Source organism: Xenopus laevis, chromosome 4S, assembly GCF_017654675.1.
Source record: "Xenopus laevis strain J_2021 chromosome 4S, Xenopus_laevis_v10.1, whole genome shotgun sequence".
NCBI lineage: Eukaryota > Metazoa > Chordata > Amphibia > Anura > Pipidae > Xenopus > Xenopus laevis.
Genome location: NC_054378.1, coordinates 1,564,415 through 1,578,521, shown reverse-complemented (window position 1 = coordinate 1,578,521; position 14,107 = coordinate 1,564,415). Strand labels below are relative to the sequence as shown.

The 14,107-nt window shown below is 41.5% G+C and overlaps 1 protein-coding gene across 1 annotated transcript; it reads right to left on the bottom strand.

Annotated features, from left to right (window-relative positions):
- Positions 1 to 3,393: 3,393 nt before the first annotated feature.
- Positions 3,394 to 12,972, bottom strand: eef1g.S (eukaryotic translation elongation factor 1 gamma S homeolog). Its single transcript, NM_001088012.1, is given in 10 exon segments — positions 3,394 to 3,675; positions 3,943 to 4,067; positions 5,832 to 6,004; positions 6,101 to 6,302; positions 6,905 to 7,034; positions 7,590 to 7,733; positions 8,760 to 8,905; positions 9,532 to 9,595; positions 10,530 to 10,688; positions 12,939 to 12,972. Coding segments are annotated over 10 exon segments (1,314 nt in total). The 5' UTR covers positions 12,951 to 12,972; the 3' UTR covers positions 3,394 to 3,516.
- Between the last annotated feature and the right edge of the window lie 1,135 nt (positions 12,973 to 14,107).

Below are 14,107 nucleotides of genomic sequence, written 5' to 3'. Positions count from 1 at the left end.
ATTCAGCTGGAGTAGCACTATTAACTAATGTGTTTTGAAAAAAACATGTTTTCCCATGACAGGATCCCTTTAAGTATTCTCACATTTTCCACTCACTTTCCTCCATTTCAGACAATTTTGGGGCAAAAACCACCAAAATGTCTAGAGGTTGAGCTGTTTTACCAATATTTAATGAAATTGTATTTGTATTAGGGACCCCTATACCTCCTGGGCCCCCTCTCTACTTACCCCCCTGGTGACGGGTCAATCTGCCCCATTTTGTTTCATGTAAAATATTTTTACATTTATTCATTTATATTAGACTTTTTTCACTGCTCATATTGTGCTATTTTTGGGCTACTTGAAGTGCCTCTTGGCTAGTTTTGGGCTGATTTTGTGGCGACTTTGGCTGATTTTGAAAATGAGTCCTGGCAAACCTGATTGTAACCATTTTTTTGTACAATAAAGAGTATTAACATGTTCCAGTGCCCAGAGCATGCCGTGTACTTGCAATTAGTGCCCATAATTCTAATCATGACCGTGGATGAGTCACTCAGCTTCGCGTGCGTCTGGTTTGGCATCAAACGTTTCCCGTGACTGGGGCGACTCATACTGACAATATCCAACGTGTACATTATGGGCTTTTATAAGAGCAGCTCTCAAGTACAACTCACTTTCCCATTCCCACTTTGCTCTAATGCTGTATGAATGGAGAGGGAAAGCTGAGCAGCACCGGTTCATTCTACATGACTTTTTATTTCGTTTTCTCTTGAACACACTGTTCTGTATGCGCTTCTTTCTGATTAGAGATATAACAGTATACACACAGGTGGGCAGCTGGCAGTTTTGTACAATACAGCTGGCAGTTTTGCACAACAGCAGGACACACCCTGATGCTTCAGCTGTACTGAACATATATTACTGCCCCCTTGTGGGCATTTCATTGGCTCAAACACAAAACCAAACTGACGGCTGACCCCCCTTTTCCCCAATCTGCACGTGTGTTAGACGCTTATTACATAGTGATCTGATAAGTCAACTGCTCGTATTATTTCATCATCCATGAATATTTCTAAATGCTGCATAAATGAGCCTGTGTGAGACCTCCCCCTCCTTAGGAAAGATGTGAGAAAGGTTTCTAATTTTATTCCTAAGCAGAAGAACATCAGCCTCTTTCTTTCTCCTGACAACTTCCTTGACTACTTGCTGGTCAGACTGGTGGGAAACTGACCAGCAGGTGGCGCTGTTGTAACAAAATTCATTCATATTAACAGTTCATGTATCCCTTAATATCTTGGAATCAAAACAAAATAAATAATAAATGTAAATGACAAAAGTGCTTAGAATAGTCCCCTCATCAATTTTACATTCACTTATTTTAAAGGTTTACGTATCCTTTAAGTAACTGACAGCAATCATGGTGGGTTTAGAGAGGCATTGGCATTTTTTCCCCACTAGTGAAGATGCACAGTGTGACTTTAACCATAAGCCATTGTACTTCACAATAAGTAATGACAGAATTCGACTAAAAGTAAAAAGTTCAACCATCCCAATTTGATTTATTATTCCTTTTTACATGAGCAAGATTATATATATATATATATATATATATATATATATATATATATATATATATATATATATATATATATATATATATATATATATATATATATATATATATATATATATATATATATACACACACACACACACTGTGTATCACAAGCCATAATGACTAATCTCTGTGCTGTTCCCTTTTTCTATAGTAGCGGCGCATACATTTTGGAGCAGATCCACATTATTAATCAGTGACTTTCCACTGGAGCTTTTGTTGGACTACTACTTCTGTCTTTCCCGATCAGCCACAAAACTTTAGGGTTAAAGTTCCAAATCAACAGATTCTGAAAAACCATGGAATTATTTGTGCCTGCTGCAGGGAGGACTGAGTATGTGACTGCAGAGCAACCCACTGGCAGCTCCTACTCTGAATAATTCCTATTTAGGCTGTAGCTGCTGCTTCACTGGAAAAAACCCACCCTTATTACACTCTGCCAAAAGGTTATGCCAAAATGATCCAGCAATAAGGGAAAGGGCCAGCAAGTTATGCAAAACTTTTTTTAAAAAAAACTCAAACGTTATTGGCATGATAACATCGCCACTTAATGGCGGCAGTTCATACTGCAGTCTCAGAGCTAAAAAAATGGCTTCAGCAACTGTGTATTATTCTACATGAATTTATATCTGGGGGTCTCGTTCTCAAGATGCTTCTGTAGGAATAATTGACTGTACAATATAAAATGTCATTCCTGAAGCAGCAAGTGTATTTAGTTGTAATATTGGTGTGTAGGTGCATCTCAGCTCATTTTGCCTGGTCATGTGCTTTCAGAAAGAGCCAGCACTTTAGGATGGAACTGCTTTCTGGCAGCCTGTTGTTTCTCCTACTCAATGTAACTGAATGTGTCTCAGTGGGACCTGGATTTTACTATTGAGTGTTGTTCTTAGATCTACCAGGCAGCTGTTCTCTTGTGTTAGGGAACTGCTATCTGGTTACCTTCCCATTGCTCTTTTGTTAGGCTGCTGGGGGTGATATCACTCCAACTTGCAGTACAGCAGTAAAGAGTGACTGAAGTTTATTAGAGCACAAGTCACATGACTTGGGGCAGCTGGGAAATTGACAAAATGTCTAGCCCTATGTCAGATTTCAAAATTAAATATAAAAAAATCAGTTTGCTCTTTGGAGAAATGGATTTCAGTGCAGAATTCTGCTGGAGCAGCACTATTAACTGATGTGTTTTGGGAAAACCCAAATGCTGCTCAGGGCAAAACAGCAGGAGGGTTTAATCTTATATTTTATATATTAGTGGTGTAAGAACATAAATAAAGAAATTAAAATAATGTAAAATTGATCAAGCACTGACGAGAGCACTCTGAGCAGTTTTACATTCATTTATATTCAGGATGCACCGAATCCACCATTTCGGATTCGACCGAACCCTTCGCCTGAATACTGAACCAAATTTGCATATGCAAATTAGGGGTGGGGGAAAAAAATAGTGTGATAAAGTCACACGATTTCCCTCCCCGTCCATAATTTGCATATGCAAGTTAGGATTTGGTTTGGCCGAATCCAGCTGAAAAAGGCCGAATCCCGAACCGAATGCAGGATTCAGTGCATCCCTAATTTCTATATAAATTAGGCCCCTTATTCAAACCTGAACCCACCTGTTGCGTTGTTTCTATACGCGATTGTGTACGTTCTAATATTAGCGTTGGAAAATAAAAATGAATCTTTCAAGCACACGGCGGATGCATTTAGCTTTATAAATCACTTACACACATTTGTGTGTATAAATCGTAAGCACCAAATACATAACGACGCGTCATTTAGAAAACCTTGATGCCGACACAATGTTTTTCATTTCAGTTTTTTTTATTTTCCGTTTGCAGTCTTGTTAAATTAAAAGGCTCTGGATGTTGGAACAGATGTGAAAACCAGACTCGCGTATCTTACGGGGACCACGAGATCGTCTCTCCTCATTTGAAGATCTTGCCCTGGTTAAAGGCCTTGCCCACGTGCTTGAATTCTCCCTCCCAGGCAAAGTATTCCTTGACCATCGTTCTGCACTCCTCACCGTCACTCTCCAGCTTTCTCCAGGTGTACGACTCGTAGTCAATCTGCCAGTCTTCAGAGAGCTGCGATGGAAGCAAGAAGTAGTGACATATAAGTGACAAGATTTACTAAGAAGTACACTGGAGTTTAAAGCCTCAGCAGACACGTCAAATAAGTCACAGCATGTTTTTGCTCATTCTCTGGCCTTGTCACTCTCCCTCCACCCCCCGTACACCAGCTCCCACAGTATCTTTATTTAGGCCTAATTTGTCCTTCTATCATCGTTTATGTTGGAGTGTCCCACCCCACGACGGATCCCACACGCAGCTCGTTATACAAGAACTACTCACTGTAAATGCAAGGTCATGGCCCCGGAACACCCACACGCCAGAGATTGTGCTGTTATTGTTGGTCCCGAACAAGATGACACTGGCGAAGGCAGTTTTACGCAGTTTATCTAAACGCTGGAACATACCTACAAGGAAAAGAAGAGAAGCTTGAGCTGAGTGACAATACATGTGAAGTACTACAGATTCGTAGACTTTCCTATTATACCCCTCTCTCTCCCCCCCATTATACCTTCCCCCCCCAATACCACTCTCCCCCCCCTTATACCGCTCTCCCCCCCCCCTTATACCTCTCTCTCCCCCCCCTTATACTTCTCTCTCCCCCCCTTATACTTCTCTCTCCCCCCCCTTATACTTCTCTCTCTCCCCCCCCTTATACTTCTCTCTCTCCCCCCCTTATACTTCTCTCTCTCCCCCCCCTTATACTTCTCTCTCTCCCCCCCCTTATACTTCTCTCTCCCCCCCTTATACTTCTCTCTCCCCCCCCTTATACTTCTCTCTCCCCCCCCCTATACCTCTCTCCCCCATTATACGTCATGCCTCGAATATGCCGCACGCTCAGATCTAATTAATGTAGAAAAATCGGTGGTGGAATTAGTAGCATTCCAAATGTAAAGTAAACAGTCTTTTTATTCACAAAAGGAAACATTTCAGATTTTATTGAACCGTTTATTAATCCTAATAACCAATCCTAAGGAACCATGTGACACTTGGCATAATCAAATTGCAGTTCATAACACCACTAACACTTAGTCGATTTTTGCTTACAAACATTTTACAGGAGCCCTTGTAAAACTTTCACTAATGTTATTCGACACATCACGGTGTAATGGAATGAGATAGAGAAACGAAGTTACACAACGCTGTACAGCAGTTTTTTAAAGGCAAAGCTGTGGCTCCACAGCAACCGTAGTCTGCAAATGGTGGGGCTCATTTACAGACACTGGGTAAATTAAAACCCATGAAGTAACAAAGCAATGATCATGTCCGACAGACCACAGGTAAATGCCGATTGGTTGCTATGGGTGTCTAACCAGATACGAGAGTTAGGGAGTTTGGGAAACGAGTCTTTTGTCAGTGACAGTCTGACTGCCATCATTTCTCTCCAATTAATGTCAGAGAACCTTTAGTCCATGATTAATTGGCCTTCAGTCTGTCCTGAGGCAAAGCCCACGTCTGTACAGATAAGGTTCATGTAACATTTGTGGGGACTAACTGGTGACAATGTTCCTTTGAACATGACAGAGCCGGCAATTTACTTACATGAAGGCACCGAATGATTTTAGTTGGGCAACACACAATGAAACGTTCAAGACAAGCAATAAAGCAGCTGCCACATGTCCACAATACTAGAAATATTTATAACCAATGTTCTATTTATACTACAGGTATAGGATCCTTTATCCGGAAACCTGATATCCAGAAAACTCCGAATTACAGAATGGCCGTCTCCCATAGACTCCATTTTATCCAAATAATCCAAATTTTTAAAAATGATTTCCTTTTTCTGTGTAATAAAACAGTCGCTTGTACTTGATCCCAACTATGATATAATTAATCCTTATTGGAAGCAAAACCAGCCTATTGGCTTTATTTCATGTTTAAATGAATTTCTAGTAGACTTAAGGCATGAAGACCCAAACTACAGAAAGATCCGTTATCTGGAAAACCCCAGGTCCCGAGCATTCTGGATAACAGGTCCCATACCTGTACTAGCAAGTCATTTGATAACAGAATGTACTTTTTATTCCAGGAGCACCAGTTTCTTTTTAACTAGGTTTTTATATCTCCAGCAATTTGTTAAATCCCTCTGGAACCAACAGCCTTTGCCTCTCTGCTGCATTCGAGCGATTAACGGTAGTTGTACAGTGTTTATATACAACTCCTCTTACCTGTAATTAAGTTGCAGCTCATAAAGGTTTGTGTCAGCTCCTCGGGAAATTTATATTCTGCGTACCAGATGGACCAGCCTTCCTTTTCAAAGTGCTCCCAGAAATAAGGCAGAGCTACAGTCAGGGTGTCTTCATTGGAATATTTCCTCTTAAACTCATCCATTATAAAGGAACTGCGGGGAAATTAAAGACTTGTAAGAGAAGAGGATACAGGTCTACAGGATTCAGTGAGCGGTTGTAGAGAAAAAGTCCAATGACAATGAAGAGACCTTTTAGGTAAATGTGCATACGGGTCCTTTGATTTAGGCTCTGCGGCTAAAGCTTTCTCAGATTCATCCAGTTCATCCTCGGGGGCCGGGGCAGGAGCGGGTGTTGCCTTCTTCTTTTCCTCCTTTTCTTTTTTTGGCTCCTTTGCTGGTTTCTCTTTCTTGGGAGTCTCTTTTTTGGGCTGCACCTCGGCAAACTTCTTGGCTATAGGATAAATAAAAAATATAAACTTGGCAGAAACACCTGCATTCCCGGTCATAAATGGTTTCCACCGGGAAAATTCAGACTGGCATACCCCAACCGACGCTACCTTAGCCCGCATCCGACTTCGAGGTTGCTTTTATAGACGCTGCCGAAGACGTCACAAAAGGGGCGGGGCGAGCAAGCCAACCATATATAAAAGACAAACCCGGAAGTCGGCAGGCGGGCAGAGCAGGAGAAAAGCTCAACCCGTACCTGTGAAGAAGAGTGCGAGGTCGGCCCAAACCCGACTGAACCACGGGTATCGGGCTGGCCTGCACATCACTACTCCCCCGTGTTATTATTGAGTGATTAAAATTGTTCACATTCAGAACAAAGATAAAGATTATGTAAAGATGTAGTTCTGAGTTTTAACACAGTGGTATTCATCCCATGCCTGGCCTTCTTTCTCCATCTTTACGCCCCTATCTCACTATATTTGGTCAATTGTTTGGTTGCTCCTGAGGTTGATAATGTTGAGATAAATGTCCTTCATTGTGCTTCTATGAACTATAAAGAAGTGACTATTCTGAGCATAGAGAAGTTAATCTGGCCCTGAGGATTACCATCAAACTGTGCCATCTTGTCACAAAGCTTCACTTCTCCCAACACAGCACGGAACTCTGGCTGATTCACACAGGTCACAAACCACCTCGTGACATTACCATAAGGCTGGCGGAAAGATGGTTCCAGGACCTGTGGATTAATGAAAATCAATATGTCTCCTACAGCGTCTGACAAAGAAAGAGTGAAGTATGGTGTGGGGGAGGTGTGGATACATGAAACCGGATAAATGACACTGGCTATTAGGGCAGAGACAAACGTGAAGATTCAGTTGAGAGAGATTTAGTCGCCCGGTGACAAATCTCCTCTTCTTTGGGCAATGAATCTATCCGGACTGCCTTCCCACCGGCTAGAATCTAATTCACTGGCGCGATGGTTCGTTTTCCAAAGTCGCCCGAAGTTTCCTCGGGAGGCTTTTTCGGAAAACGAAGCGCTCAGAGTGCCATCCCGCCGGCGATTTACATTCTAGCTGATGGGAAGGCAGTTCGGGGAGATAAGTCGCCTAGAAGAAGAGTCGATTTGTCACTGGGCGACTAATCTCCAAGTGTCTCTGCCCTTCTATCAGGATCTAGTTAATCTTTAGTATCCCATGTACTTCATCTTCGCATGGTTTATAATAAAGGAGGCTACAAAGTCAATAGGAATACAGTTAGAAATGGATAAACAGTAATGAGCCGTGTGTCAGACCTGCTTATAGAGCCACAGGAGAGAACATGTAAGAGTTATATCAGCCAGTGTGATCCTCTCGCCCACTAGGAACGTCCTTGTCTGCAGATGACAATCTAAAACACCCAGCACAGTCTTTATCTCTTCCTTGGCTTGTTCTGTGGCCTAGAAATACATCAATAGATCCGTAAGCCCAAATAAAAATAAATTAAAAAAAAACAAAAAACAAAGCACTGGAATTTGAGCAAAAACGTTTATATAAATTTCCCCTTGGCCCAATATAATTAGTATACAACCCAATGTTCTGCCTCTAGATTGATGAACAGATTACCATGGAAGCCAATGTATTTGTTTTCATCAATCAACATTCATAAACCATCTTAGTTTCACAGGTTTGCTTTTGTGCCATGTTGAGAAGCCCATCTATGCCCACATCTATGCCCACATCTATGCCCACAGCTACAGAGAAAACCAACTAAAAAAAAAGAAATAAGATTGCCAAGGGACAATCTATTGTAACCTCTACAGCAAAACAGTGACCAGTAAATGCTAATAACCTATTATTACTAATTATCAGCCAAGAACAGAATTAGCCATTAGGCCCACCAGTGGGATTCTGTTACACATGACTGTATAGATCACTCCACAACACTCAATAAAAACATACATAGAACCATAGCATTCATTAAATAAGGGGTGGGAGAGACACAAAGCAATGTGGGCCACCTGCACAATAACAGCAGCTCAGAGAAATTAAAGACGCGGGGAAAGAAATTAAAAAAAAGAGAGTAGGGTCCCAATTCCCCTAGCAACCATGCACTGATTTGAATAAGGGACTGATATATGAATAGGAGAGGTCTGAATAGAAAGATGGAGTAATCATACATGTGTAGCCTTACAGAGAGTTTATTTTTTGGATGGGAGCAATGACCCCCCATTTGAAAGCTGGAAAGAGTCAAAAGGCGGCAAATAATTAAACTATAAAAAAAGATAAAACTGAACTGAAAAGTTGCTTAGAATTGGCCATTCTATACTATACTACAAGGTGAACCAACCCTTGAATTTGAGGCCAGCGTCAGAGGAAAGAATCATTTAACAGATAAGTGCAGCAAACAAATGGAACGCACAGAATATATACATGCAGAATCCACACACGCGTGCAGAATACACACACGCGTGCAGAATACACACCTGCTTATTAAACTGCATGATCCCCAGAGTGGGAAAAACCCATGCGCTGGCCGGAGGGACGACGTGACTGTCTGAGAAGCCGACCCACTGAATGACCTGAGCTTGGTGTAAACGATTATTGCTTCCTCGGAGCTCATCATTAGCCACTGCCCATGAAACAAGCAAGAGACCAGGATTAGGTTTCCAATCAACAAGTCAGTGAAACACAACATCGGTTTAACAGTGAACTGCGGAATAAGTTCTATTATACCCCGTCTGCAATAATCTAAGCCTCTCACTGCAAGAGTTGTACCTAAAATTGGTGATACAGAATCTGGGAGTTCAAACGCTTTCTAAGTGCAATGTAAGGTAGTGTTTGTCTTGTAGTAGACATTCTGCAATGCCTTTAATATATAGAGATAAGGGTATAATTTGCTATAGTTCCTACTTTCTGTTTTCAGCCACTGTCTCAATGACTCTTATAGCCTTTTAGTTGGCTTGTAAACTTAACTATACGAGAGCCTCACTCATTCGTTTGGGTCAAACACACAAAGGTATCAGGGAGACGATGCAGCAGATCCTGCGACTGTTTGTGTCCCTGCGACTGTTTGTGTCCCTGCGACTGTTTGTGCCCCTGCGACTGTTTGTGCCCCTGCATGGCTGTGAGATCTACGGTGTATTAGTTATGCCACTGCCTCCAAATCAGAGAAAGTGATAGGTCGGACTCCATAAAGGCAAAGCTGCTTTTTAGAAGCGAAACAGGAACAACAAGCGATAATGTGATTTCTCTCACCATAATGAGCAATGGCGCTGCTCTCAAAAAGGCAAAAACCGTCGTTGCCCTCAAATGCCGGTACCTGAAAGGCAAAACAAATTTTGATTAGAAACCATAATAACAAACTTTACCTCAAATTTTAATAATTCCCAGGGCTACAGAAATCCCCAGGAACATATAAACACATATTGACAATCATTTTGGGGGAGTTAAACTTAAAAGACCAGTATCTAAAAAAATTATAAAACTTTAAAATCACAAAGTTCTTATTAAGAAATAACTTACCGAAACTTTGCTTCCGCTCCTCTTCAGAAAAATCAACAATCCATTGTGCGGCACTTGATTTCTCCTCCCTGGCTATCTCCTATAAGGAAGGCAGGGAGGAGAAATCGAGCACCGCACGATGGATCGCGATCGCCTTTTCTGAAGAGGAATTTCGTTAAGTTATTTCTAAATAAAGGCTGTGCGATTTTAGTTTAATTTGTCTTTTTTTTAATATATACTAACATTTTTTTTTTTAATGTCACTGGTCCTTTAAAGGGGTCATTCACCTTTAAATAAAATGTTAGTATGATGTAGAGAGGGATATTCTGAGACAAATTCCAATTGGTTTTCCTTTGTATTTGTGGTTTTTGACTTTTTATTCAGCAGCTCTCCAGTTTGTAATTTCAGCCGTCTGGTTGCTAGGGTCCAAATTCCCCTAGCAACCATGCACTGATTTGAATAAGAGACTGGAATATGAATAGGAGAGGTCTGAATAGAAAGATGAGGAATAAAAAGTAGAAATAACAATGAGTGTGTAGCCTTACAGAACCTTGTTTTTAGATGGGGTCAGTGACCCCCATTTAAAAGCTTGAAAAAGGCAGAAGAAAAAAGCAAATTCGGAATTTATAAAATATAAATAATGAAGACCAATTGAAAAGTTGCTCCCTCTTAAACATACTTAAATGTGAAACACCCCTTTGATGAAATATTGTTGTTTCCACCCAAAAGAACAATACAAGCCAATCGATTACCTTGCCCAAGGGGAATTTCTTTAGGAACTCCGGTGTCTTATTTGTTAGTCCAAACTGGAATTCGGGAGGAGAGGAGGCGACCTTGATGGGGAAGCGGGAATACTGAGCAGCAATGAGGGGCTTGTATGCCCTCCAGTTATCGGGGTACGTGTACAGAGTCTGCAGAGAGAAGAGAGGTCGGGAGATGATGATGAGGATCATGATGTAGAAGTAACAGCGCAGTTACACATTGAAGGCAAGCGAATGTATATAATGATCATCCTCACGTTGTGTGTTTAAAAACGTACAGCCGAGCGTAAATACGCACAAAATTAAGCCCTATTGAAAATAACGGAATACGCACTATAGTAAATCCCGCAGGCGCTTGAGAGAAAACATCCGCCAGTATTTGCGTCTTTAGCAGAAAACGCCATATAATTGAACTCTATGGAATCTGCAGGTTTGGGAAATAAGACTTTGCTGAAATACGCTGCGTATTGTGGGCCAAACTCTTACGAGATGGATTTCGCATTTACGTATTTATGGCGTTGTGTGCTGGAGACGTAATTTCCTCTCATATTGACAACCAAAACGGCACATTCTACATGTAAATTGTTTTCACTTGGCTTTTTTTCCCCCCAAGCAAAAATTTACTAAAACTGTGGGGAATGAGAAAAAAACAAAATGCATGTTGGGAAAAGAAAAGTACAGGCTGAAAAACGCATATGATCGTACAGGTGTGACTTCATTGGCGTAATTACGTGCGAATTTGCCCTGAAACACTTATTTAGAGAAGCCTCCCCTCACTCTACCAAATATAACACTATATGTTACATCTCTCACCTGCTCAATTCGGCCTACTCCCTCACACTTTAGATTGTCAGCTCTTTTACACAGGTCCTGAATCACGAACCAAATATTGGATTCAGTGCATCCCAAGTATAAGCACATTCATTATTATAGCGCTGCGCAATATAATTAACTCTCTGAAAAAACATGTTAAAAATAATAATCCAAATGCACGGGCAGCTCAAAAACTTGTAGGTGTGTAGGAGCGGCTATGTAGTCTAAGGGTATATACACTTACTTCTCACTCACAACTAAGATATATATAGTTAAAGGGATATGGTCATGGGAAAACATGTTTTTTTTTCAAAATGAATCAGTTAATAGTGCTGCTCCAGCAGAATTCTGCACTGAAATCCATTTCTCAAAAGAGCAAACAGATTTTTTTATATTTAATTTTGAAATCTGACATGGGGCTAGACATATTGTCAGTTTCCCAGCTGCCCCCAGTCATGTGACTTGTGCTCTGATAAACTTCAGTCACTCTTTACTGCTGTACTGCAAGTTGGACTGATATCACCCCCCAGCAGCCTAAAGCTGGCCATAGACACACAGATCCTATAGTACGAATCAAGGATTCATACGATTTTCGGATCGTGTGTGGTGTGTGCCGACATATTTCGTCCGGCAGGGATTGGAGGTTTGGTCGATCGGTCAGGTTTGATTTTGACCCAACCGATCCTGCCGGAACCCAGGGCACATCGTAATCTGATCATTCGGCAATACGGCCGAACAATCAGATTACACCCGATATATAGCCATGTTTGTTAATGGCATATCGGGAAAAGATCCGCTCGTTTGGCGATGTTGCCAAACGAGTGGATCTTTGCATCTATGGCCACCTTAACAACAGAACAATGGGAAGGTAACCAGATAGCAGCTCCCTAACACAAGATAACAGCTGCCTGGTAGATCTAAGAACAACACTCAATAGTAAAATCCAGGTCCCACTGAGACACATTCAGTTACATTGAGTAGGAGAAACAACAGGCTGCCAGAAAGCAGTTCCATCCTAAAGTGCTGGCTCTTTCTGAAATCACATGACCAGGCAAAATGAGCTGAGATGCACCTACACACCAATATTACAACTAAATACACTTGCTGCTTCAGGAATGACATTTTATATTGTACAGTCAATTATTTGCAGTGTAAACAGTGTCATTTAGAAATAAAAGTCAGGAGCGAATATCTATACGCAAGGAGACGTGAGAGGGAATAAGGTACAAGTGTCAGACGAGACTAAATGAAGAGACAAGAGCCGGTTATTAAATATAAAAGTGACAGCGGCGGAGAGAGAAGCGCGTGTGACAGGAATCAGCAGGAACAAGAAGTAAATAGGCGCGGACTGATCCATGACATGAATGTGAGGAGGATATAGAGCCGTGTTACACCTTTAGTTCCGGGTAAAGCCGCGCACTATTCCCGCTGCCATTATTACTCGTCAGTGACAGACGTAAAGCAGGAGATGAAGGGTTTCCCGGAGAGAAGAGAGGCCGCTACATCCCACTGACCCGCACTATAACCCGGGCGAGGCAAAAGCCCTTGGGATGTGGATGGATTCTCTCCGACCTGCTCTCTACTTACCCCGCCGGCCATCTTCACGCGAGCAGAAAGGGAGGAGCCGCGCTTTCAGATCTGTGACGTAATATAGCTGCCGAAAACACACTAGCGGCTGTCGTAAAACTGAAGCGTTTGTACGACCAGAGCGTAACGTGCGGTGAGACGTACAGACAAGTTTATGGGGCAAATACATGAGCGATACGACAGGTTTGTGTGAGAGAAAACGCTCCCGCCCAAAGTCACGTGGTTCAGGCGTCAGATTCTTGTTCTGTGTCTGACTGAATGTTCTGCTCCGAGTCACTGCTGTTACTATAGCAACCAGCACCTCCATCCCTTCATTCAGCAGCTCATTAATTACTTATTTACTCTTCCCACCCACTAATTAACATGCCTCCCAACTTTTTTGCAGTAAAGAGGGACAAACATTTATTTTCACACGTAGAACAGCACATTTTTGGACCACACCCCTTTCTGTGGCCACACCCCCTAATTACCATGTTTGTTTTACAAAATTTGGCAGGTTATGAAAGTTTGAAAATATTTCTCCTTATCTAAACTGTGTTTTTGTGTCTCAAAATTGTTACAAAGTCTCTTATTTGCACCTGTTAGCTGTTCTGGGCTCTCTGCTAAAAGCCAATTAAGTGAGAAACTTTGTTTCTTTTTCTGGCTGTTCAGTGCAGAGAAAAGAGGGACTTTCCAGTACAAATGAGGGACTGCGGGTTGAGCCGTCAAAAGAGGGACAGTCCCTCCGAAAAAGGGACAGTTGGGAGGTATGCATTAATCACTTCTACTGCTCACACTTCACCTGCTGCTGCTGTAACGTTCCAATATTATGTCTATTAATTACATATATATATATATAAGCCATGAATATCCTGTAAATTATATCCTTATAAACCGTGACTAGTGATGTCATCAGTTATATAAACAGTGAGTTCTGATGTCATCAGTTATAAACGGTAAGTAGTGATGTCATTTCCGTCACATGACTCACTGAAACTTGTGTATTATAATAAATAAAGTTCCCCCAGTTGCAAAATATGAGGATATTAGAAGTTACCTCGGAGTTCCATGACCTGTATAAAAACACTCAGCCTTCGGCCTCGTACTTTTATATGGTCATGAAACTCCTCGGTAACTTATAATATCCTTATATTTAACAAGAGGGGGTACTTTATTCACTATATATATCA